Consider the following 26,942-nt stretch of genomic DNA (forward strand, 5'->3'; position numbering starts at 1 on the left):
TTGTTCAGAGAATTCCCTTATTGTCACTAATTATTTTAAAAAGTTGGTAATAATGTTTCCCCTTTCATTTTGGCAATTTGTGCCTTTTTTTCCTCAGTAAAACTAAAGATTTTGTGTAAAATCTTTTTTTATTTTTTCAAAGAACAACTTTTGATTTTATTTGATATTCTCTATTTTTTCTTTCTTTTTATTTCAATGATTCCATCATCATCTTTGTCATTTCCTTCTTTTTGCTTGCTTTGGGTTCATGTTATTCTTCTTTTTCTGTTTTTCTTGAAGGTTCAGTTCAGTTCAGTTGAATCACTCAGTCATGTCCTACTCACTGCAACCCCACGGACTGCAGCATGCCAGGCTTCTCTTTCCATCACTGACTCCCGGAGCTTGCTCAAACTCACGTCCATTGAGTCGGTGATGCCATCCAACAATCTCATCCTCTGTCGTCCCCTTCTCCTGTCCTCAATCTTTCCCAGCATCAGGGTCTTTTCTAATGAGTCAGCTCTTTGCATCAGGTGGCCAAAGTACTGGAGTTTCAACTTCAGCATCAATCCTTCCAGTGAATATTCAGGACTGATTTCCTTTAGGATTCACTGGTTTGGTCTCCTTACAGTCCAAGGGACCCTTAAGAGTCTTCTCCAACACCACAGTTCAAAAGCATCAATTCTTCAGCACTCAGCTTTCTTTATGGTCCAACTCTCACATCCATACATGACCACTGGAAAAACCATAGCTTTGTTGGCAAAGTGATGTCTTGCTTTTTAATATGCTGTCTGTGTTGGTCATAACTTTTCTTCCAAGGAGCAAGCATCTTTTAATTTCATGGCTGCAGTCACCATCTGTAGTGATTTTGGAGCCCCCCAAAATAAAGTCTCTCACTGTTTCCATTGTTTCCCCATCTATTTGCCATGAAGTGATGGGACCAGATGCCATGATCTTACTTTTCTGAATGTTGAGCTTTAAGCCAACTTTTTCACTCTCCTCTTTCACTTTCATCAAGAGTCTCTTTAGTTTCTCTTCACTTTCTGCCATAAGGGTGGTGTCATCTGCATATCTGAGGTTATTGATATTTTCCCGGCAATCTTGTTTCCAGCTTGTGTTTCATCCAGCCTGGCACTTCACCTGATTTTCTCTGCATTTAAGTTAAATAAGCAGGGTGACAGTATACAGCCTGACGTACTCCTTTTCCTTTTTGGCACCAGTCTGTTGTTCCCTGTCCAGTTCTAACTGTTGCTTCCTGATGGTCTGGTGTTCCCATCTCTTTAAGAATTTTCCAGTTTGTTGTGATCCACACAGTCAAAGGCTTTAGTGTAGTCAATAAAGCAGAAGTAGGTGTTTTTCTGAAGGAGAGACAGTGAGAGAGATAGACAAAGATACAGAGACAGAGATACAGAAAGAGAAGGAGAGAGAAACAGTGAGAAACACAGAGAGAGAGAGAGAGAGAGAGACAGAGACACAGGAAGACAGTGGCAGTCCTGGAGACCACAGCGGTGCCTGGGAGGTCATGGAATGACTTGGGCAGACAGAGGACGATATGGAAGGACACCAGATGGTACCCTATGTGCATTGATGGGGATGCTGTTGGACAATTGTGACATCAATCATTAAAAAATCCCATTGGGAAAACCCATAGAGAGATCTTAACAGGCCCCAGTGCTGAGACAAACTTCCCCAAACAGACCATTTCTCTCCCACCTGGAGCTCTGCCCCATTGTCCCTCTTGATGTTCTTCTCATGAAATTCAGTTTTGGCTGCTCATTGTTCAAGAATCCAGTACTGAGAAACAAGTGTTGGGTAAAAAGAAATGTAGCTTTATTGAGGAACCTGGCAATCTTGGGGTGAAGGTGGACTTATGTCTCAAAAAATCAACTCTCCATTGTCAATCAGGGGGCAAGAGCTTTCAAGGGGAAATTTCAGGAATTTACATGCAAAGGGGGTAGAGATCAGTACACTCAGCTGAAGCAATTATCTTGAAGTTGGTCATGCAGTGGTCTGGTCAGTATCACCTTGATTATTTTAAGTATAGTAAATCTTCAGCTCCAAAGTTGGTTTGTTCCCATTTCCTTGAGGCCAGTTCTTGGAACTGTGCAAGAGGAGAGAGGCTTATGTCTTGGCTATAATCTGGTCATCATGTAATTAACTTCTTTGCCTGGTGAAGGTTATGTTATCAGCAAAACAGTTCAAAGAATATGACTCAGGATATTATGTATAGCCCTTGAGGAGGAGCTGAGGGTCCTTGACTTTATTTTATGGCCAAACTATTATTATTTTGTCTTGCTTGACTATTTTTCTTTGTTTCTGCATTTTCTCACCTCTCTGATTAAATTTATTCTTTGGAACTCAGGAAGGCCTAGGAAGCTAAAGGTTTTCTACAAACAGGGGACAGGAGTGGGGGTCTATCCTGGAAAGGCCCCATAAGGTCCTGCTCAGTTACACTCAGGCCCTGAGCATATGACCTGGGTGGAACGTCTGTCTATACCTGGGCTTCGTAAGAGAAGCAGTGAGGGCATCTGGGGACCAGCTGCGTGTCCACCTGTTCTGGAATCCTCATTTCATCCTGGCCCAGCACTAGGGCCAGAGCCCACGCTCATCCACTCTAAAGCCCCATATGCTCTCATTTGCCTGGGTCTCCACTGGGATTTCCCAGTAATTCAGATTTCCTGAGTGCCAATCCCCATCAACTTGATAAGATCCATGTTCCACTATCTAGACCTCAGATTTCTCCCCAAAAGTCTCCTTTCCTCCTTCTGGAGTGGAGCCGTACTCCTGTTAGATTTCTAGCAATGGCCATTTGTCTGTTTTCCCTTAACATTCTCAGTGCTGCTTCCCACATTCTCCCCTGCCTCCTCCACCCAAAATCCTTCTCCCTAGGGTTCAGGCTGTGGGGATGGAGCTCACCCACGTTGCATCTGTTATGACCAAACAGCAACTCCCTGGCTGGCCAATTAGCCTATTGTAACATGCATCATTGAAACAATTCACATGAAAAAAAAAAACATATTTCTAGACTTACAAAGAAGTTGCAAAATAGCACCAAGAATATGCATAGGGCAACACGTTGCATAAACACAGTAAAAGGCTCAAACCAGAAAATTAACATTGATACAAAACTATTCAATAACCATATCACAATCCCCAGATCCTACTCAAACTTTACCAACTGTTCCACTTTTGGCCTTTTCTGATTACTTTGCTAATTTTTAAATTATAGAAAGCATTCTGTTGTTCATCTCCTGGACAACATTGGATGGAAAATGGACTGTGCTCAATTTTAGCAATTATGAACAATGCTGTTAAGAATATTCTTGTCCTGAACTTTCCGTGGGTATATATTCTCTAGAGTATGCCTAGAAATAAAATTCATGGGTCATGGGGGTAGCTGAGCATTTAACTTTACAATGAACTGCCATGCAGTCCTCAAAGTGATTTGCCATTTTGTATACTCATTGGAATCTTTGACAATGTCAATATCCCCGAGGAACAATCCCTTGAATCATGTCACCAGTTCCTGACATCCTCATCACCAGCTCTAATGCAGTTTACATCCATCCGTTCATCCCTCCACCATCTTCATTTTTCTTCTTTTCTTGGCCAGGGCAAGTCCTTCACTTGAGGATCATTATAACCCTTCTCTAGCAACCATCCTCAGTGATGGCCCTTAGGAGCAAATCAAAAGCTGAAAAGCCTCAGGGAATCTAACAGGAGGCTGTGCAGTCCTGCTGGGCTTTTATCCCAGTTCAATTCAGTCACTCGGTCATGTCCAACTCTTTGTGACCCCATGGACTGCGGTACGCCACGGTTCCCTGTCCATCACCAACTCACGGAGCTTACTCAAATTCATGTGCATCGAGTCAATGATGCCATCCAACCACCTCATCCTCTGTTGTTCCCTTCTCCTCCCGCCTTCAATCTTTCCCAGCATCAGGGTCTTTTCTAGTGAGTTAATTCTTTGCACCAGGTGGCCAAAGTATTGGAGTTTCAGCTTCAGTCCTTTTAATGAATATTCAGAACTGATTTCCTTTAAGATGGACTGGTTGGATCTCCTTGCAGTCCAAGGGACTCGCAAGAATCTCCAACACCACAGTTCAAAAGCATTAATTTTTCGGTGCTCAGCTTTCTTTATAGTCCATCACATTCATACATGACTACTGGAAAAATCATAGCTTTGACTAAACAGACCTTTGTTGGCAAAGTGGGAACATTTTTAATATGCTGTCTAGGTTGGTCATAGCTTTTCTTCCAAGGAGCAAGCGTCTTTTAGTTTCATGGCTGCAGTCACCATCTGCAGTGATTTTGGAGCCCAAGAAAATAAGTCTCTGCTATTTCCACTGTTTCCCAATCTATTTGCCATGAAGTGATGGGACCGCATGCCATGATCTTAGTTTTCTGAATGTTAAGTTTTAAACCAACTTTTTCACTCTCCTCCTTCACTTTCATCAAGAGGCTTTTTAGTTCTTCTTCGCTTTCTGCCATAAAGGTGGTGTCATCTGCATATCTGAGGTTATTGATATTTCTCCCAGCAATCTTGATTCCAGCTTGTGCTTCATCCAGTGTGGCATTTCTCATGATGTGCTCTGCATATAAGTTAAATAAGCAGGGTGACAATATACAGCCTTGATATTTTCCTTTTCCTATTTGGAACCAGTCTGTTGTTCCTTGCCCAGTTCTAACTGTTGCTTCTTGACCTGCATACAAATTTCTCAGGAGGCAGGTAAGGTGATCTGGTATTCCCATCTCTTTCAGAATTTTCCACAGTTTGTTGTGATCCACACAGTCAAAGGCTTTGGGTAGTCAATAAAGCTGAAGTAGATGTTTTTCTGGAACTCTCTTGCTTTTTTGATGATCCAATGGATGTTGGCAATTTGATCTCTGGTTCCTCTGCCTTTTCTAAATCCAGCTTGACTATCTGGAAATTCACAGTTCACGTACTGTTGAAGACTGACTTGGAGAATTTTGAGCATTACTTTACTAGCGTGTGAGATGACTGCAATTGTGTGGTAGTTTGAGCATTCTTTGGCATTGCTTTTCTTTGGGATTGGAATGAAAACTGACCTTTTCCAGTCCTGTGGCCACTGCTGAGTTTTCCAAATTTGTTGGCATATTGAGTGCAGCACTTTCACAGCATCATCTTTTAGACTTTGAAATAGCTCAACTGGAATTCCATCACTTCTCCTAGCTTTGTTTGTAGTGATGCTTTCTAAGGCCCACTTGACTTCACATTCCAGGATGTCTGGCTCTAGGTGAGTGATCACACCATGATGATTATCTGGGTCATGAAGATCTTTTTGTACAGTTCTTCTGTGTATTCTTGCCACCTCTTCTTAATATCTTCTGCTTCTGTTAGGTCCATAACATTTCTGTCCTTTATTGTGCCCATCTTTGCGTGAAATGTTCCCTTGGTATCTCTAATATTCTTGAAGTGATCTCTAGTCTTTCCCATTCTATTGTTTTCCTCTATTTCTTTGCATTGATCACTGAGGAAGGCTTTCTTACCTCTCCTTGCTATTCTTTTGGAACTCTGCATTCAGATGCTTATATCTTTCCTTTCCTCCTTTGTCTTTAGCTTCTCTTCTTTTGTCAGCTATTTGTAAGGCCTCCTCAGACAATCATTTTGCCTTTTTGCATTTTTTTCCCTTGAGGATGGTCTTGATCACTGCTTCCTGTATAATGTCACGAACCTCCATCCTTAGTTCTTCAGGCGCTCTGTCTATCAGATCTAATCCCTTGAATCTATTTGTCATTTCCACTGTATAATCGTAAAGGATTTCATTTATGTCATCCTTCTCCATCAGAGGGGAGACAGAATGAAAACCACAATCACAGAAAACTAACCAGAGTGATCACATGGACCACAGCCCTGTCTAACTCAAGGAAACTATGCCATTTGGGGCCACCCAAGTTTTATCCCACTTTCCTCACCACGCCTATTCCTCTCTGCACAGCTCTGACTTCTGTCTCACTCCACCCTCAGCAGTAGACAATCTTCTCTGCAAATCGTTTCCTTTGCTTATTTCCTTCATCCTTGCAGCCTTCAGCTCTCATCACGGTGGATCATTCCTTTTTGGCAACAAATGTGCTTTAATACCTTTTGCCTTCAATTTAAACCAAACCAAGTCGAAGCAAAAAAATCTCCTTGATTTCCCATTCTCTAATTTTTAACTCAGTCTAATCTAAAAAATTCTGAAAACTTTCTACACAGTTGCATAGGAATGTCGTGTAGGTGGCAGCGTCTCCCTTCACTTGTCACACCGATTGTTTCAACGTCATTTTTCTGTCCTCCTTCACTCCACTTCTCGGCTGCCCACTCCCTCAACATACTTTATTTCTCAGTTTTCGTGGCTAAGTATTTTTGGGTGCCTCCCACAACTCTGTTCATTTTTTAAATGCTTTGCTGGGAGTCATCCAGCAAAGTAGTTTCCAGACTCTCAAATACTGTAGTTCTCCAAGACTGGATATTGGATCTTCTTTGTCCTGTATCTTTCTCTCTCTCTCTCTCTCTTTTTTTTTTTTTTATAAATCTTACTCCTTTTTAAAACAAATTTTTAGACATTGTTTCAAGAATAATTTTAGGCTTAACAGATATATTGAGCAGACGGTTCAGTGGCTTCCAAAGTATTATTCCCTTTCATCTTTTTAAAGTTCAGATATATGCAGTGGACTCCAATATGTGTCTTTAGTCCAAATTTCTGCCAGGAGTTCCAGACTGGTATATCTAATGATATATATGTTTTTTTGATGTCGCCAATTGGATGTCTGAAAATATTTCCTTCTTAGGGTCCAAGACAATTTTCACTTCTTTGGCCTAAATCTGTCTTGTTTCTCCCCAGACCTTTCTCTGTTCAGTACACTGAGCTGCTGTGGCCCAGTTACTCTTGCAGCCGCAGATTGTCTTGGATTCCTCCCATTTCCTTTACCCCTCCTCAACTCTGTTGTTTGTCGTTCCAGGACCCATCTTATGTCTGTTCCACTTTATCCATCAGTATCTCTCCACTGCTTAAAACCCTCAGTCATTTTCCACTGTGCTTCACACAAACCTGGACTCCTGACGATGGCATTCTATGCCCTACATGACAGGGAGGCGCTCATTTTCTCAGCTCTGTGGATGTCTCACTCACACTCCCAGCTCTCACGCCCCAAGGCCCTCCACTCTCCCCGCTGTGGGCAGGCCCACTCCTGCCTCCCACACAGCTGTGGCCTCCCCATCACCCAGCCCTCTGTTGAGACAGTGCCATCTTCCAGCAGGGCCTGCTGATCCCGTGTGACCAACTCCATCAGTGTATCCATTTCGATTCTACAATATTTACCCCTTTTATTCTAAGTTCAAAATTTTCACTGGCTGATCGTTTGCATGCCCGCCTAGATTCTACGCCCTATGAAGACAGAAGGAAGTCATTTTACTCACTACTGCCTGGTTGGTGGCACATGAGGTGCACACGAATGCGTGGTTTCTCTGCCTTTTCCTTCTTCAACCAGTAGCTATGGGATGAGGTCTCCCCTCTTCCCGCTCGTCCTCTCACGTGTCTCACCTCATGCTCTGCCAGTTTCGCCTCTCCTGGTCCAGGGGGTTCCCTTTCCACAGGCATCTCCCCCGTCTCCATCCCACACCTCCTCCCCATGGAGATGGTTCCTGAGGCAGAAAGTCACCGTGCACTGTCTGAGAAAACTGCCTCCCTGGCATTTCCCACAGGCAGGACTGTCGCTACCATAAGCTCTTCCAGAGCCTCTTGGGGCAGCTCAAACATGGCTTTTCCAAGAATGTGGCCGCCATTCACCAGCATTTAACACAGCATTTCTGCACCTGGTAATAGAAAGTGATACACACACACGAAGACATAAACCCACACAGCACGCATGTATACATAGATGCAGATAAACACAGGCATACATGTACACACACACAGAGAAATGCCCGCACTCATCCTCATGCACAATGCATTCAGACATGCACACACACAGGAATGCCAACACATGCACACACAAGCATGTAGACATAGATGTTTACACACATGGACGGATACACATGCACACACTTAGGCACATACACACATATACACTTAGGCACTTACAGGCACACACACATGGGAAATGGTGTCAAAATGCAGGCTGAAGCCAGAAATAACCTCAATTTGACTCATGGTAGCCTTTGTTCACCCCCCTCACCATCCTCTTGAGTAACTCTAAATTTCCCATGCTTACTTATATCATATATATCATATTATATATGAATGTGTGAGAGAGAAAAGCCAGAGTCAATATGTCATAGAAGGGTGAGCCTTTCTGCCCTTTCCTATTTTCCTGAGACAAGCACACCTACCCTTTTACCCCTGCTCCATGAAAGGAGGTTAGTGCTTCTGGCTCCCTTTGTTTTGGGGGAGTGGGTCAGGGATAGGACCTGAAATGGCCTGGGGAGCAGAGCCTCAAAACCTCCAAAAATGGCCCTCACCATAAATAAGCTTTTCCTCTCTATAGCTTGTAATAAATCAAAAAGATGTGAAACTATGGGGTTCAGTTTATCAAACAGAGCCAAAGCTCATCTGGCTTTGAGACTAAGAGAAACTAAGTCAAAACAGGGCTTACCAAGCTCTTCTTAACATCTCTCTGTAAAAGAAAAACAAATGCATGTTTTTAGGACCTAATAAAACAATAGCAGGGGTCATCTTATTCCTTGGGAAAACTGCAAGTGCACAGCCTGTTGACTGAAGACTTCCCTACAACATAATGCAAACCTTCTGACCAGCCAAGGTATGGTCTCTACTCTGCCCTCAGAATAGGGGCCTGATATCTACAAGTAGCTCCCAGCTCCTGAGATGACGCAAAAGGCAGGAGATGGAGTGACCCAGTGCATAGAACAATAAATATGGATGCCAATCCTAACAATAAGCACAAACTCCTTCCATAGGCCAGATACACTGCTGTGTTTGATCCCTTCAACATGGTTTCAGAATGGTATCACCACCCAAACTGATGGACAGTCGTGTTCAAGCTCAGCTGTGTCTTGTTTCCCAGAGGGAGACCCACCAGCCTTCCTGAAATCACCCGGTGAAGAATAACCCTCGATCTTTCAGAGACAAAGTCTTCATTGTTCACATGGTAACTGAGCAATCCCAGAACTGGGGCCACCACAGGTCATTCCATTTATACTGCATTTGAAGACACCCAAAGGAAAGCTTTAGCACAAGGCTTTGCATGAGGGCCTCTCGTTTGCACCCCCTTGGGGGAGGGTCCACACACACTGTGAAATGTAGCATGCCCATTCCTCCTGGCTTGCCATCCCTGCTCCTCAGCCCCACGTGCTCCCTCTCCTTGCAGCCATTGTCGTACCTTTCTCCTTGACAAGGCTGTAAGACATAGATGATTCCAGCCATTGCAAGTCCCACTGCAACCAGGATCAGAGCCACAACCATTTTACACGCCATTGTCTGGAATTCTGTGTCCATTTTTCATGCCATTGTCTGGAGTTGAAGGGTTTCCCAGGAAGTCAAGGATATTAGGGTGAAAGAACCTTTGTCCTCAGGATAGAGATGATACAGGGTTCATGGTTCAAGGGGCATGATGTTTACAAGTATTTGAAACGTCATTTTGAAATGCTTTATATCTATTCTGAAATGCTTCAGTTCAGTTCAGTTCAGTTCAGGTCAGTCGCTCAGTCGTGTCCGACTCTTTGCGACCCCATGAATCGCAGCACGCCAGGCCTCCCTGTCCATCACCAACTCCCGGAGTTCACTCAGACTCATGTCCATCGAGTCTGTGATGCCATCCAGCCATCTCATCCTCTGTCGTCCCCTTCTCCTCCTGCCCCCAATCCCTCCCAGCATCAGAGTCTTTTCCAATGAGTCAACTCTTCGCATGAGGTGGCCAAAGTACTGGAGTTTCAGCTTTAGCATCATTCCTTCTAAAGAATACCCAGGACTGATCTCCTTTAGAATGGACTGGCTGGATCTCCTTGCAGTCCAAGCGACTCTCAAGAGTCTTCTCCAACACCACAGTTCAAAAGCATCAATTCTTCAGTGCTCAGCCTTCTTCACAGTCCAACTCTCACATCCATACATGACCACAGGAAAACCATAGCCTTGACTAGACGGACCTTAGTCGGCAAAGTAATGTCTCTGCTTTTGAATATACTATCTAGGTTGATCATAACTTTTCTTCCAAGGAGTAAGCGTCTTTTAATTTCATGGCTGCAGTCACCATCTGCAGTGATTTTGGAGCCCCCCAAAATAAAGTCTGACAGTGTTTCTACTGTTTCCCATCTATTTCCCATGAAGTGATGGGACCGGATGCCATGAGCTTCATTTTCTGAATGCTGAGCTTTAAGCCAACTTTTTCACTCTCCTCTTTCACTTTCATCAAGAGGCTTTTGAGTTCCTCTTCACTTTCTGCCATAAGGGTGGTGTCGTCTGCATATCTGAGGTTATTGATATTTCTCCCGGCAGTCTTGATTCCAGCTTGTGCTTCTTCATTACTTATTGGCTATTTCCAAAATTGTCTGGCCAGCTTTACGGTATCTTCCTCTCTGCACATGACTTTTATTTTATCTTTTGTCCTACTTTTTATGTATTGGCACACTCATAATTCCAACATCAGGAGCCCATCGATTTGTGGTTTCTGCCCTTTACCCAGTGGCCACCTTCCTTTCGTGCCTCATGATTTCAGATTGGATGCTCCTGTTTGTCTGGTCTTGGTTTGTGGCTGCCCAATCCTCTGCAGATAGAGCAAAACTGAGTGTTCCCATTTCAGTGGGAGATCTCTGTCTCACTGCCCACTTGCCCTGCCTCAAGCTGTGACCATTGTTGAAACACAGATGTCCAGATGCTGTGTTCAGCCCTGGTCTCCTCTGTCTTTGCTTCTGCCCTGGGAATCCCCTGACTTCCTTGGGAACTGTGATAGAGTGGGCCTGCTGTAACTTGCTTCAGGATTTCAGTTTTCTGAATCAGAAGGAGTTTTCAGAATATCTATTGACTGATCAATAAATCTAATCTATTGAAGAATAGATCTAGTCTATCCGTAATCTTTCTACCATCTATCATATCTACATACCTTTCATCTATCTATATATCCCTAATATCATCTCATTCATCTACCCACTCATTCATCTATCCCCCATCTATCTAATAGATTTATCTATGTATCCATCTATCTATAGCTTTATTGTTCTATTTATCTATAATTTTGTTATCATCTATATATCTATCTACTTAATCTACCAACCCATCAATCAATATAATCTATCTATTGATAGATCTATCTAATCTTGTTGTTTAGTCACCAAGTCATGTCCAACTCTTTGTGACCCCATAGGCTGCAGCACATCAGGCCTCCCTATACCACACCATCCATCTCCTGGAGTTTGGCTCAGAGGTTAAAGCATCTGCCTGGAATGCAGGAGACCCGGGTTCGATCCCTGGGTCGGGAAGATCCCCTGGAGAAGGCAATGGCAACCCACTCCAGTACTCTTGCCTGGAGAATCCCATGGAGGGAGGAGCCTGGTAGGCTACAGTCCATGGGGTCGCAAAGAGTCAGACACGACTGAGCGACTTTACTTACTTACTTACTTACTTGTCCATTGAATTGGTGATGCCATCCAACCATCTCATCCTCTGTCACCCTCTTCTCCTTCTGCCTTCAATATTTACCAGCATCAGGGTCTTTTCCACTGAGTTAGCTCTTTGCATCAGGTGGCCAAAGTATTCAGCATCAGTCCTTCCAATGAATATTCAGGGTTGGTTTTCTTTAGGATTGACTGGTTTGATCTCCTTGCTGTCCAAGGGACTCTCAGGAGTATTCTCCAGCAACACAGTTCAAAAGGATCAATTCTTCAGCACTCTGCTTTCTTTACGGTCCAACTCTCATATCTGTACATGACTACTGGAAAGACCATAACCTTGACTATACAGACCTTTGTTGGCAAAGTGATGTCTTTGCTTTTAATACACTGTTTAGGTGTGTCATAGCTTTCCTGCCAAGAAGCAACTTGTCTTCTAATTTCATGGTGGCAATCACCATCTGCTAGCTAGCTATCATATCTGTTGACCAAGCTACAAAAGGGCCAACAACCGTACATGCACAGGAGCATGAGAAAACCTGTATTAAGGGTACATTGACTCATGCCTGCAAAGAGTGGGGTCTTAGAAAGAAACCCCAAAGAGTGTGCATCCTGAATGCTATTTTTTCTAAGGTACCATCTTGTAACAACAGGTTGTATAGTGTGAGCATATGAGAAGTTAACTTCTCATTTAAAATCTTGTGTTCTGCAGTAATCTCACCCCCATTTTAGTGAAGAGAACCTGAATATGACCAGAATGAATTATTTTCCCATGTTTGCCTGAGAATTCTGAGAGTTGAGGGAACAAAGGGGCATCCTTTCTTGCTAGCTTCATGCCTTAATCATCATTTCAGCTTTCCATTTAATGCAGAAAATATTTAGGATGGTTTCTAAGACTTTCAGGTGGTTCTCTATAACTTGTTTATCCTTTCACCAACAGTCAGCAATGTCATTTTACAGTGATCAGAAAATATGGCCTGTATCATTTCTGCTTTGAGGGGTTTGAGACCCAGTGGCTTCTCATTTTTGAGGATGGCATGTAGGCATCTGAAAATAATATGGCTCCTCCATTTCATGAATACAAAATGCCACCTATCTGTCTATCTTTCTAACTCATAAATGTTTTCAGTTGTGATATCAAAACTTTCACAAATTTAAGTATTTTTATACATCTGATCTATGGTTTCTAAACATAGTGTATTAAAATCTACCATGAGTACCAATGCATCAGTTTTGCCTTTGATTTTCATAATTTTCTTCTTCCTTTTTAAGAAGTTATAATGTATCACATTTATATGAGTAATTTGCTTGCAATAATACTTAGCCATATGAGATGCTGTAAAGGTGTACATCACCATCTTTAAGGTTATTTGCTATCACTCATCATCATTTTGGTCCATTGGTGCCCAGACAATGTTATATTGATTCTTACTGGAAAGTTACTAGGGACAGGAGTCCGGACCTACTCCATTCTCTAAACATAACAAATGCTATGATCACTGAGAGCCCTCAGATTCAGATCTCATATATTTCAATGGTAATTCCTGTGGCAGTCCACTCTCATACCTATGATCTCTGCTCTGGTTCAGGCAGGTCATTTCTTTCCACTCCAGTAGTCAAGGGAACCAGCCACCAATACATTTGGGCTAAGGACCAAATGCAGAGCTAGGAGCCTCCCACTGTGGATGCAGGAGGATGTGAAGAGACACTAAGGTTTTTCCAGAAAGAGGCTATGGGGCAAGTGTGCGCATCAGTAGATGTCCAACTGTGTCTGTCATTGTTTATCTCAAGCATTAGGAAGATCTGTGAAGAAGACACCGTGTCATTCAAGATTCACCCAAATAACCAACTGCTCTCTAGTTTTAAAGCATAAACACATCCAGTATTGGGAAATGTATGTTTACAAGATTATTGGGATAAATGGGATGAGCAATGCCAATGGCAATCAGGAAACTTGAGGAGTCAAAACTGGGGGCTCAACTTTCTGAAATTCCAAAGCTGTGGACTCCTAATGGGAGTTATCCCCATACTCCTGTGAGAGTTATCTTCCACAGCAGCTGGACAAGTCTGACCCTCACTGCTGGGAGCCAGCACGGGAGATCCCACCCATGACAAAGGTCATGAGGAAGAGCCCTGACAGGCAAAGGTGGGACCAGGACTCAGAGGGATCCCCTAGATCTGCTCGAGCATCTACCCCAAAACCAATATCTGTCTGCTTACTGTTTGCTATACTATACTCTTCTGACATTAACGGGGGGGGGGGGGGGGGGGGGGGGGGTGCTATCCTCGACCACCTTTCTCTAAAGAAAATTAACTTAGACCTCTAGTTAATAAGTCTCCTGGGCATAATTGGAATGTTTCAATTCAAACCCTCTGAAAGCTTTCTAACTTGCCTGACAGGTTTATCCAGACTTTTTACAACTACGCATATGATTGTTTACAGCCTCAATTCTAGGAATGTAGAGCTTTTTGAGGAGTTAAAAATCATTAGAATAGAACTGGTTAAGGGTTTCATTGTTGAGCCAATACTTGCTGCCAAGTTTTCATATCCTTTATTTGTTGTGTACCCGGGAGTGCATTAACTAATATAGTTGGTATACAGAAAAAACAAGTAGCAACATTAGATCTTTGATTTAAGTATTTTCTTTGTTGTTACCCACTGCACCTTTGTTCTATAAGGATGTAACTTTATTTAGTACTTTGAGGGTGATGCAGATTAAAGAAAAAACACTTCAAGGGAAAATGAGTTAACATTCATCAAGGAAAAGAGCCATAAAATGTTAACAGGCCTCTTGGCCAGAAGATAATGTAAATCACCTGAGACCTTTTTGCATACGGAAAAGTATGCAGAAAGAAAGCCTGGTATCGATAAGGGTCAGGACTGCTGCCCCTGCGTGACTCTGCATCTTCCATTATGTAAAACTTAGGGTATATAAGCACCTTTTGAAAATAAAGTTATGGGGTTTTTGCACAAGCTTGGCCACCATCATGTCAATTCTTTCTCTCTCTCTTTCTCCCTCTCCCTCCCTCTGTTTTTCAGGCTGATCCTTTGGAACACAGAGGCTCTCTGCGTTCACTTTTCTGCCCGGGCTTCTAAGACCCACGTGAGAGGGAGCCCAAGGTGGAGCACCCTCTACTATTCAAGTGGGCGCCTGTGGCCTATGTGAACAGAGCAAGTCTCTTGTCTTGAGACTTTATTAGCTTTTTATGTAAACCAAGGAATATCAGCCTCTTTCTCTCCTCTACTTTCTTTTTTTTTTTCTCCTCTACTTTCTTAACTGCTTTCTTATCTCTCTATATATCTCTAAGTCTATAAATCTATATCTATATACCTCTCTTGCCTCGCCGTACACGCTTCGGATACCCGGATCCAACCGGGGCTGGACCCCGGTACCTCACTACCTGGAGTTAGCACAGACCCTACAGGTAAGAGGATCAGTCCCATAAGATGAGTTGCATTGTGACATTAGTCTCAAATCTCAGGGGCCACCTGCACTTATGACGAACTGGTTATAAATTCAGGAGTTCCTATGACACCTTTAGGTTCAAAATTTTGCTAAAATGACTCATAGAACTCAGGAAAGTGCTATACTTATGATACATATCAGCAAGGATACAGCCAGATGGAAGACATGCACAGGATAAGGTGCAGGCGGCCAGCATGTGGAGAGCAGAGCTTCCATGCCCTCACATGGAATCAGGCACAGCCCTCTCCCGGCATCAAAGCATATCAGTGTGGTACCAGGAAGCTTCATCTAGCCCTGGGGTCAAGCATTTTTCTTGGGGTTTCATCAAATAGGCATAATTGATTAAATCACTGCCTCATCATTAAACTGTCTCCAGCCTCCTCCCCTCCCAAGATGTTGGGGCTGGGGGATCAAAGTTCCAAGCCTCTAGTCACATTCCTGTCTTTCTGGAAACCAGCCCCCATCCTAAGTTATTCAGAGACCTCAGGGGTCACTCATTAGCATCACAAGATGCTTCTGTCAGTTGGGAAATTTCAAGTTTTGAAAGTTTGTGCCAGGAACTGAGGACAAGGACATTTACAATAGCACAGGCACGAAGCTGCAGGCAGTAATGCTGTGCAGATACTGAGCCCTTCCTCCCTTCCTCAGTTCCTCCTACATTTGACAGTCACTGTCACTAGTGAGAGATAAGTGCCCAGTCAGCCGCTATTCTTAGAAACTTATTTTCCACATCTCCAAATCCGCCTGCTCAGAGGCCAAGTCCTCCTCCTTTTGATTTCACCTCTCACTTACTCACCTGGGTCCTGCTTACTCGATGCAGCCAACAATTTCCACCTCTTTCTCCTGAGAAATGCCCAGCATTCTTACTCAGGTCAAGGAAAAACTACATCAGTCTCTCCAGGTCTCAACCTTAGTATCTTTCAATGGCAGAAAGAAAACCAAATTTAAAAGGAAAAGGAAATAAAACCACTATGAAGTTAGTGGTTTGGGGTAGATATTCTTATCTCTCTGTGTCTCTACTGCCTTGAACAGTTCTTAGCATTGTAGGCTATATTTTCATACTTTATACATATATATGTGTTTACACATGTATTGCCTATTATGTTAATGAGGTGACCTACAGTGGGCCCTAGATAGCTTCGGGATGGGGGCTGGTCACCATAAAGACCGCAGAAGCGGAGGTGGAGCGGGTGGCCGTGCACCGCGAGAGATCCAGATGCGAGTGGTCTGCCAGGGAATGACGTGGGGCCTCACTAGAGGCCGCTGGCACAGGGTCCTCCTCGGCCGGGGAGGGCGCCTTGCGGGGCTCTTGACCACCGCTGGCCAGCGAGAATACGGGGCTACACGTGTCCCTGCACCCTCGCGCCGGTCAAGCACATGGGCGGTGCCCAGGTCCCCTCCCCGCCACCCCCCAACCCCCTGCGCTCAAGCCCGGAGAGCGCTCTGCGCGGTGACGCCCGCCATGGCGGCAGGGGAGCGACACCCGCATGGGGCAGAGCCAGTTAGCTCCCAGACAGGGGACGATGGCTGGTCACCCTTGCAGGCAGGCGAGGGCTGGTGGCGACCGGGAAGGGCAGGGCGCACACACAGGGAGGGCCGTGAGGCAGGGGCTCAGGCGCGGGCCCCCAGGGAGACAAGCCCCACCCCCCACGGGCCCTGCTGCCACCTGGCCCCGCCACCCGGGCCATCCATCATCCATCCATCCGTCCTCCGCAGGTCGCTCTTCATCTAGTCCGACCCTGGGGCTCACGTCCGGGGAAACGCCCCCCAGCGACGCGGTCCAACCTGTACCTACCTGCACTGTGCCATCAGCTAAAACTGGGGAGGAGGGCACGCCTGACTGGCTCCTGGCAGCTGCTGGACTGGGGAGTTGGGACCAGGTGCCCAAGCGCCACCTCCACGCTCAGTGGGGGTCACTGAAGCTCAAAGACATGCAGGGCCCCAGACTGAGGCCAGCAACCCCCACCCCGACCCCTCCCTAAGTCGGACAGCACTTAGCCGATGAACAGCAACAACAACTGAGTTAAACTGCCCATTCCCACCCAATACTTTGGCCACCTGATGGGAAGAGCTGACTCATTAGAAAAGTCCCTGTTGCTGGAAAAGATTGAGGGCAAGAGGAGAAAGGGACAACAAAGGACAAGATGGTTGGATGGCATCACCACCTCAATGGACATGAGTTTGAGCAAGCTCCAGGAGAAGTGAAGGACAAGGAAGCCTGATGTGCTGTAATCCATGGGGTTGCAAAGAGTTGGATGCAACTGAGAACTGAACAACAACAATCCGTTTTAGTTCACTGATTCCCAAAATGTGGGTGTTTAATCTTGCCATCTCCTGCTTGACCACATCCAATTAACCTTGGTTCAAGAGTCTGAGGGAGTATGCAGATGGGCGCCCCCAGGGTAGAGCAATTGGAGATTCATTCTCTATTGACCAAAATTCGAAGACAAGAATAGCAGGGCAATTGAGGAAGCTGGATTCTGCAGAGACCACATATTTCTCATTGGGGAAGTCAGGAGACCTCTCTGACCACACATGTACAGAAAAGACTCCTTGAAGGCCAAAGGGGGGTCACATCCAGGTGCCTTTTTGGTAGAATCCATTTTGGCTAAGCAATGTGTACAGACACATGGGAAGAACTGAGATATGGACTGTGAACCAGGCAAATCATAGTGACTGGCCAAAGGAAAGCTGGAAGAAATACCGGGTAAAAGTAATTCGAACTACCACGCAGGCATGACTCAGCAACTCAGGAACTTTCCTGTTGAGTCTGCGCATGTGTCTATCCACATGTACTGTACTCTTTTCCCTCCTAATACTTTACTTGTTTCACTACTTTCTGTCTTTGTGGAAATTCTTTTCTGCAAAGCTGAATTACCAGGGCCCTTGTCACTGACCAGTGGTCTACTGGTTAGGATCTGGTGCTTTCACTGCCATGACTCAGCCCAGTCTCTGGTTGGGAACCCAGGCCCCACTCCAAGTCGTTGCAGGCTGAGGCCACTTGAGATCATCACTAACATTTCTACAACATCAGACTTTACTTTCACCACCAGATAGATCACAACTGAGTGTCTTTTTTGTTTTGGCCCATGTATAGCTGTTCATCCTGTTCATGACACCAACTGTCTTGTTGTCTGCACTGTTTGCCGAACCCAGAGTCGGCAAGGCTCAAGCTAAGAGGCTGGAATGAGACACGAGGAGCTGTAGGAACTGCAGACACGTTTATTCTCTCCTGGCTGACGCAGCAGCCGTATTACAACTCTCTCCTCTTATGGCTGACCCAATGGACATGGCTGTGACACAGTAGTAAATGCTGCTGCTTGTCCAGGTGAAGCTGATATATGCAAACTGCACACAACCCGTGACCAAATGAACACCTTGTAAGGCTCGTGTGCAGTGCTACAAATGATCTCAGCTGTTAGATAGACATTATTTACAAAACATGGAGTGAGAGAGCCTGAACATGTCATCTTGCCCAATTTGCTGTCTCCCAGAGCCCAGCTGCTTCATTCTTTCTGAAGCTATTAGTAATTGCCCTCTGTTCTTCCCCAGGAGCATATTGGAAACCTTCTGACCTGGGGGCTCATCTTCCAGTGTCAAATCTTTTTGCCTTTTCATACTGTCCATGGGGTTCTCCAAGAATATTAGAGTAGGTTGCTGGTTCTTTGTCAAGTGGCCCCTGTTTTCTTAGAACTCTTCACTGTGACCCCCCAATCTTGGGTGGCTCTGCACAGCATGGCTCATAGCCTCATTGAGTTAAGAAAGCCGCTTCCCCACAACAAGGCTGTGATCCATGAAAGGGAAGATCTTATATATAAGAAGCCCTAAAGATTCCACCAAAAAATCTGTTAGAGCTAATATATGAATTCAGCAAACTATCAGTACACAAAATCAACACACAAAAATCAGTTGCATTTCTATACAGTAACAATGAACAGTCTGAAAAGAAAATAATGGAAACATTCAATATACAATGGCATCAAAAAGAATAAAACACTTAGGTGTAAACTTTACAAGGGTTTCCCTTGTGGCTCAGCTGGTAAAGAATCTGCCTGCAATGTGGGAGACCTGGGTTCGATCCCTGGTTTGGGAAGATACCCTGGAGAATGGAAAGGCTGCCCACTCCAGTATTCTGGCCTGGAGAATGCCACGGACTGTATGTATAGTCCATGGGGTCACAAAGAGTCGGACACGACTGAGTGACTTTCACTGTCACTTTCATAAACTTTCCAAAGGAGGTGGAAGACTTTACAATGCAAACTCAAAAATCTTGTTGGAATAAAGAAGACATAAATAAACAGAAACATATCCCATGTTCATTGATTTAAATATCTAATATTTTTAAAATCTCAATAATACCCAAAGCAATCCACAGATTCAGTTAAATCTTTATCAGTATTCTAATGATTTTTTTTTTTTTTGCAAAAAATAGAAAAAACTATCCTAAAATCCAGTGATGTCTTAAAGGACCCTAATAGGTAAAGCAATCTGGAAAAAGAACAAAACTAGAGGATTCACATTTCCTGGTTTCTAAACTTCCTGAAAATCTATGGTAATCAGAACAGTGTAGTACTTGCATAAAGACAGACACACCAATGGAAAAGACTAGAGATCCCAGAAACACACTCTTCCATTTATAGTCAAATGATTTTTGACAAGGGTGCTAAAACCATTCAATGGGGAAAGAACAGTCTTTTCAACAATGATGCTGGGAAAACTGGATATCCTCATGGAAAAGAATGAAGTAGGACCCTTCAGTTCAGTTCAGCCACTCAGTGGTGTCTGACTCTTTGCGACCCCATGAATCACAGCACACCAGGCCTCCCTGTCCATCACCAACTCCCGGAGTTCACTCAGACTCACGTCCATTGAGTCAGTGATGCCATCCAGCCATCTCATTCTCTGTCGTCTGCTTCTCCTCCTGCCCCCAATCCCTCCCAGCATCAGAGTCTCTGCCAATGAGTCAACTCTTTGCATGAAGTGGCCAAAGTACTGGAGTTTCAGCTTTAGCATCATTCCGTCCAAGGAACACCCAGGGTTGATCTCCTTTAGAATGAACTGGTTGGATCTCCTTGCAGTCCAAGGGACTCTCAGGAGTCTTCTCCAGCACCACAGTTCAAACGCATCAATTCTTCAGTGCTCAGCCTTCTTCACAGTCCAACTCTCACATCCATACATGACCACAGGAAAAACCATAGCCTTGACTAGACGGACCTTTGCTGGCAAAGTAATGTCTCTGCTTTTGAATATGCTATCTAGGTTGGTCATAACTTTCCTTCCAAGGAGTAAGCATCTTTTAATTTCATGGCTGCAGTCACCATCTGCAGTGATTTTGGAGCCCCCCCAAAATAAATTCTGATACTGTTTCCACTGTTTCCCCATCTATTTCCCATGAAGTGATGGGACCAGATGCCATGATCTTCATTTTCTAAATGTTGAGCTTTAAGCCAACATTTTCACTCTCCTCTTTCACTTTCATCAAGAGGCTTTTGAGTTCCTCTTCACTTTCTGCCATAAGGGTGGTGTCATCTGCATATCTGAGGTTGTTGATATTTCTCCCGCCAATCTTGATTTCAGCTTGTGCTTCTTCCAGCTCAGCGTTTCTCATGATGTACTCTGCATATAAGTTAAATAAGCAGGATGACAATATACAGCCTTGACGTACTCCTTTTCCTATTTGGAACCAGTCTGTTGTTCCATGTCCAGTTCTAACTGTTGCTTCCTGACCTGCATATAGATTTCTCAAGAGGCAGGTCAGGTGGTCTGTATTCCCATCTCTTTCAGAATTTTCCACAGCAAATTTGGAAAACTCAGCAGTGGCCACAGGACTAGAACATGTCAGTCTTCATTCCAATCCCAAAGAAAGGCAATGCCAAAGAATGCTCAGACTACTGCACAATTGTGCTCATCTCACACGCTAGTAAAGTAATGCTCAAAATTCTCCAAGCCAGGCTCCAGCAATACGTGAACTATGAACCTCCAGATGTTCAAGCTGGTTTTAGAAAAGGCAGAGGAACCAGAGATCAAATTGCCAACATCTGCTGGGTCATGGAAAAAGCAAGAGAGTTCCAGGAAAACATCTATTTCTGCTTTATTGACTATGCCAAAGCCTTTGACTGTGTGGATCACAATAAACTGAAAGCAGGACCCTTACCTAACACCACAAATAAAAATTAACTCAAAATGGACCTAAGACCTAAGGATAAAACTTGAAACTATTAATCTCTTAGGAGAAAATATTTAGGGTAAAATCTTCTGTCATTGAACTTGGTAATGATTTATTGCATATGGTACAAAAGGTGTAAGCAACAAAAGATGATATAGACAAATTGGACTTTATGAAAAAACCTTAAAGATTTGTGTATCAAATGGCAACCAACAAAGTAAACTGGCAACTCATAGAAGGAAGAGAATATTTGCAAATCACATATCGAAATAATTAATAGCCAAAATATATTAAAAATTCCTAAAACTCAACAACAATACAAACCATGTGATTCAAACATGGGCAAAGGACTTGTATAGACATTTCTCCAAAGAAGATATTTAAATGTGCAGCAAATTCATGAAAAGGTTCTCAATATCACTGATCACACAGTTCAGTTCAGTCACTCGGTCGTGTCCGACTCTTTGCTGCTGCTGCTAAGTCACTTCAGTTGTGTCCAACTCTGTGTGACCCCATAGACGGCAGCCCACCAGGCTCCCTCGTCCCTGGGATTCTCCAGGCAAGAACACTGGAATGGGTTGCCATTTCCTTCTCCAATGCGTGAAAGTGAAAAGTGAAAGTGAAGTCGCTCAGTTGTGTCCGACCCTCAGCGACCCCATGGATTACAGCCTTCCAGGCTGCTCCGTCCATGGGATTTTCCAGGCAGGAGTACTGGAGTGGGGTGCCATTGCCTTCTCCGGTCCGACTTTTTGCGACCCCATGAATCGCAGCACGCCAGGCCTCCCTGTCCATCACCGTCTCCTGGAGTTCACTCAAATTCATGTCCATCGAGTCGGTGATGCCACCCAGCTATCTCATCCTCTGTCGTCCCCTTCTCCTCCTGCCCCCAATCTCTCCCAGCATCAGGGTCTTTTCCAGTGAGTCAACTCTTCGCATGAGGTGGCCAAAATATTGGAGTTTCAGCTTCAGCATCAGTTCTTCCAAAGAACACCCAGGACTGATCTCCTTTAGGATGGACTGGTTGGATCTCCTTGCAGTCCAAGGGACTCTCAAGAGTCTTCTCCAACACCACAGTTCAAAAGCATCAATTCTTCAGCGCTCAGCTTTCTTCACAGTCCAACTTTCACATCCATACATGACCACTGGAAAAACCATAGCCTTGACTAGACGGACCTTTGTTGGCAAAGTAATGTCTCTGCTTTTCAATATGCTATCTAGCTTCACTAGGGAAATGCAGATCAAAGCTATGGGATACCACCTCATAGCTATTAGAATGACTTGCTATTGAAAACAAAAAACACAACAAACAAAAAAAAGAAAACAACAGATGCTGATGAGGATGTAAAGAAGCTGAAAATTTCCGTGGTGTTTGAAAGAAGGTAAAATGGTACAGCTAACGTAGAAAATCAAGGGAATTTCCTCAAAGAATTAAAAATGTAGTAACCATATGACCCAGAAATTCTTCTTCTGGATATGTAATCAAAAAGATTGAACGCAAGGTCTGGAAGAGGTAGTACACCCACGTTCATAGCAGCAATATCCGCGCTAGCTGAAACATGGAAGCAACTGAAGTGTACATTGATGAACAGATAAGTGAAATGTGATATGAACACACAGTGGAATATTATTCAACCTTTAAAAGGAAAGAAAGTCTGCAATATGCTATAACATGGATGAATCTTGAGGACATCATGCTAAGTGACTAAGCCAGTTACAGAGGGAGAAATAATGTATGACTCCACTTACATGAGGCATCTAGAGTCGGCAAGGGCCTTCCCAAGCGGCCCAGTGCAGGAGATGCGAGTTCAGTCCCTGGGTCAGGAAGATCCCCTGGAGAAGGAAATAGCAACCCACTCCAGTATTCTTGCCTGGGAAATCCCATGGGTAAAGAAGCCTGGCAGGGTTACAGTACATGGGGTCACAGAAGAGTCAGACATGACTTAAGTGACTAAACAACAGCAACAAAGAATAGTCAAATTCATAGATATAGAAAGTAAAACGGCAGGTGCCAGGGACTGAGGAGAGGGAAGACTGAGGAGTTAGTGTGTAATGGTTATAAACTTTCAGTTTTGCAAGATGAAGAGTTCTGGGGATGAATGGTGGTGATGGTTGTATACAGTACAAATCTCTAACTACTGAAGTATACTCTTAAAATACTTAAAATGATTAATTTTTATTACTACAAAAATAAAGTTGAAGAAAAATTTTCTATCAAGCCAGAAAACAACATGGAAGACACTTAAATTATTACTAAGTGAAAAAGCCAATCTGAAAATTCTATGTACCACATCATTCCAACCACATGACATTCTGGAAAAGGCAAAACTATGGAGACAGTCAAAAAAGTAAACATCCTTTCAGTGGTTTGCAGGAGTTAAGAGAGAGGGAGGGATAATAGGTAGAGCACGGAGGATTTTTCTGGCAGCGGAACTACTCCGCACGACGGGAGAATGGTACGTGGCTGTTGACGGGCCAGTGCAGGGCCACGCCGGGGGTAAGGGAGGAGCGTGATGGGAAGAGCTAAGGCAGAAGCCTCTCTGGTCAAGGCAGAACCCTGCCAGTCCAAGAGAGCGCAGGGCCTATGCCCACCTTGGCTCCCTTCCCACCTTGCCAGGTGAGCCAGTGAGGGGGTGGGGTGGGGGGAGCAGCTGATGTGGCAACGTTGGGTGTCAGTGCCCAGGAGCCAGGTGGCTAGGCTTAGGTATGACCAAGCTCGCACAGCAGGGGGAAGGGAAAGTTAGTGGCTGGATGGGGTGGGGAGGTGTCAGTTCACTTTTGGAAATGTTTGGTTTTTAGATGAGGGGTCTTGGGTCCAAGTAAGAGCTCAGTGGTGGATGTCCAGTGTGCAGACACCATTTTCTGGAGACGGGGAAAGCAAGGAGGGCTGGATTCGCCAGCCTGTCTCGGCTGCCAGTTCCATGAGACTTGCTGAGAATCAAGAGGGCAGAGTCTGCTATCTGCCTGCTCCAGCCTGAGCCCCTCACCCCCACACCGCCAGGAACGATGCTGCGGTGGAACAAGCTGGAATCCTGGATACCTGCCCACAGTCATTTCTCTGCAAATTACCTGGGCGTGTGTCCATGTCTGAAGCAACATTGACACAGAAGAAAACACACCCACCCGTGAGAATATGGAGCTGCCTGCACAGCGCACTGGCTCAGAGGGCTCTAGTCCTGATGATGCCTTTGCAGGCACATAGCCCAGGACAGCCCTGCCCTCCCCCAAACACCAGGAAGGTGGCAGGGCCCTCACCCGCTCCCCAGCACAAAACAATGAAACAGAGGACACCTCATCCGGTGCTGCTTTTTATTGACGTGTGCGTGCATATGCAGGGAGTCCTGAAAGACCGGGAGGCGGGGCCCTGAAGGGCCAGGGCGTCAGCGCACTTGGGCCAGGTTGTGTTTCTTGTACAGCAGTGCCCGCCTCTTTTCCCGCTCTCGCACAAAGACGCGCAGACCAGTGGTTGGGAAGGTCACTGCCGCAGGCTGGGAGCTGGCTGGGCCCTCCTCCGTCAGCCACGGGCTCTGCAGGCAGCTGGACGCACACGGCCGGACCCTGGAGCACACGGAAGGGCAGCATTTACCGCGCTCCCCCCCGCAGGTCAGCGCACAGGGGCATGGGCCAGGCAGAGCTGGAGGAGTTGCTCACCAGGGGTGCACACACAATGTGCTTCGGAGGAAGGCCACAGCACCCCCAGACAGCCCGGCGTAGCAGCGGCTCAGCTGGATGAGCCCCTTGCGCAGGCCCTTCTGCGTGTCTCGCACTCCCTCACCGCTCACCGGGTACTCAGCGCTCAACCTGTGTGTGTGGTGGTCACGTGACTGATGTTACTCTTGATGGACGGAAGTCACAGAGACCTGGGGTCACCATCAACAGACCCCAGGCCCGCCCTTCCTTCCCGCCCGCCCACCCCGCAGAGCACACGTGGAGACTCACATGATGAAGGCTGTAACACCTATGGCCCAGATGTCGGTCTGCGTGACAGCGCCCTGGCCCTCCAGGAGCTCCGGAGCTGGGGACGGCACAGGTGGGGGTCACGGGCTGTTTGCGGTGGAGGAGGCAGGGGGGCAGGACTGGGGCTTGCTCCCGGCACACCCCTCCCCCAGATCAGGCCTGGTGTCTGTGCCCTGCGCACCCATGGTTTCCATGTAGTCCTTGAATCTCTCTGAGGGCAGGACCCGCTCCTGGGCCAAGCTCTGGGCGTTTCCGAAGTCGATGACCTTGAGCAGGTTATACTCTGTGACGATCATGTTCTCCGACCTGAGGTCTAGGTGCAGGATGCCCTGGGCATGCAGGTACTGGGTGGCACTGAGTATCTGCCACAGATAGTCCTTCACCTCTGATTCCGAGTAGGAGTCCCTGGGGGCAGAGGGCCAGTTAGGGGGCACACGGGGAGAGGCACCCAGGCTCTTTCCACAGCCAGCCCCAGGGCAATCAGGAAGCACCAGCCTTCCCTGTGGGCTTAGGAAGGAGGTCCCAGATCTACTGAGTGACTGGCGGGCTGACGGGCGGAGGCGGGGCAAAGAGGTGGGTGAGGAGGCAGACCACAGTGCTCCAGCCAGGTCCTGAGCCTGGAATCCAGGCCAGGGCGATCCTCACCTCTCGGCCAGACAGGGGAGCAGCTCAGGCCCGGAGCACAGCTCCAAGATGAGGACCAGGTGCCTGGGGCTGAGGTAGGCAGCCTGCAGCTGCGCCAGGTGTGGGTGGCGCAAGCCCTTGAGGGCCTCGTACTCCTGCAGCACGGCAGCCCTGTCTGCAGGGTGGTAGGGCACGATCTTGGCAGCCAGCACGCGCCCACTGGCCTTCTCCCGGCACTGCCGCACCACGCTGAAGCGGCCCCTGGGGAGGAGCGCAGGCCAGGCTGGAGGCTCAGGCCAGACCCCGCCCTCCCTCCCGGTCTGGAGAAGCAAGCCCAGCAGGGAGGTCCGGGAGAGGGTGGCAGACCCTGAGGCAATGTGGACGCAAGTGATCAGAGGGGTGGAAGCACGGGGCTGGGGTGGGAGCTCGAAGAGCCAGCGGGGTGGAGGAGGCCCCGCCGCCTGCCCTCCCGGAGGCCCTGCACCTTCTCATCTGCGTCTGGAAGTCGAAGGTCTGCGTGCTGGGGAGGGGCCGGGCCGGCCCCGCTGCACCGCTCTCCTCTTCAGAGGCTGTAGGAAGAGGGCAACCCTGCACCGCCATCTCCCCCAACCTCTTCTCCCATCACCCCTCCCCAACCCTACAGGAACGCCCTCTTTGAACCCCCAACACTCTGCCCTCTCATTCCTCAGGCCATTGTGGGTGGGGGGCCTAGTGGGCAGAAGGAATCACCCCAAGTGAGTGTGTGACCGGTGGAGGTGGCAAGCGCATTCCCACAGAGGCCTGCCCAGGGGCTCACCCAGGCGGCTGGGCCCTCCCAGGAGGACCTGCTCCGAGGGGCTGCTGTAGGGGCCCATGCCCGCCTTGCTGACGCAGGCCGTCCGGAAGGTGTATGCCCCACCCCGAGAAAGCTTGCCCGTGAGGTAGCAGCAGTCAAAGACGTCCGAGGCCAGCGTGATCCAGCTGCCGCCTGGGACACACGGGAGTGAGTGAGAGGCAGCCCAGCCACGGCCGCCCACTCCCCGTCAGGGTGGAGAGGCCCAACAGGGGCAGAGAGCAGCCAGGCACATCCCCAACCCCCTGCCCCCACCCACAGAGACTCTGGGACCCCCCAGGAGGCGCGGGTTCGGGAGCGGCCCCACACCTCCCCCAGGAGGCGCGGGTTGGGGAGCGGCCCCACACCTCCCCCAGGAGGCGC

The 26,942-nt window shown here is 46.5% G+C and overlaps 1 protein-coding gene across 38 annotated transcripts in view; it reads right to left on the bottom strand.

Moving 5' to 3' along the window:
• Positions 1-24,461: 24,461 nt before the first annotated feature.
• OBSCN (obscurin, cytoskeletal calmodulin and titin-interacting RhoGEF) overlaps positions 24,462-26,942 on the bottom strand; it is a 231,601-nt gene continuing 229,120 nt past the window's right edge. For all 38 annotated transcript variants that reach the window (XM_042249479.1, XM_060416153.1, XM_042249500.1 and 35 more), the window contains 7 exons: positions 26,544-26,714; positions 26,232-26,316; positions 25,769-26,008; positions 25,305-25,528; positions 25,106-25,181; positions 24,818-24,967; positions 24,462-24,724 (listed from right to left, as the gene is read on the bottom strand). In XM_042249479.1, coding sequence (XP_042105413.1) covers positions 24,547-24,724; positions 24,818-24,967; positions 25,106-25,181; positions 25,305-25,528; positions 25,769-26,008; positions 26,232-26,316; positions 26,544-26,714 — 1,124 coding nt within the window. In that variant the 3' untranslated portion in view covers positions 24,462-24,546. The remainder of the gene's footprint in view (positions 24,725-24,817; positions 24,968-25,105; positions 25,182-25,304; positions 25,529-25,768; positions 26,009-26,231; positions 26,317-26,543; positions 26,715-26,942) is intronic.

Source organism: Ovis aries, chromosome 5 (assembly GCF_016772045.2).
Source record: "Ovis aries strain OAR_USU_Benz2616 breed Rambouillet chromosome 5, ARS-UI_Ramb_v3.0, whole genome shotgun sequence".
Lineage (NCBI taxonomy): Eukaryota > Metazoa > Chordata > Mammalia > Artiodactyla > Bovidae > Ovis > Ovis aries.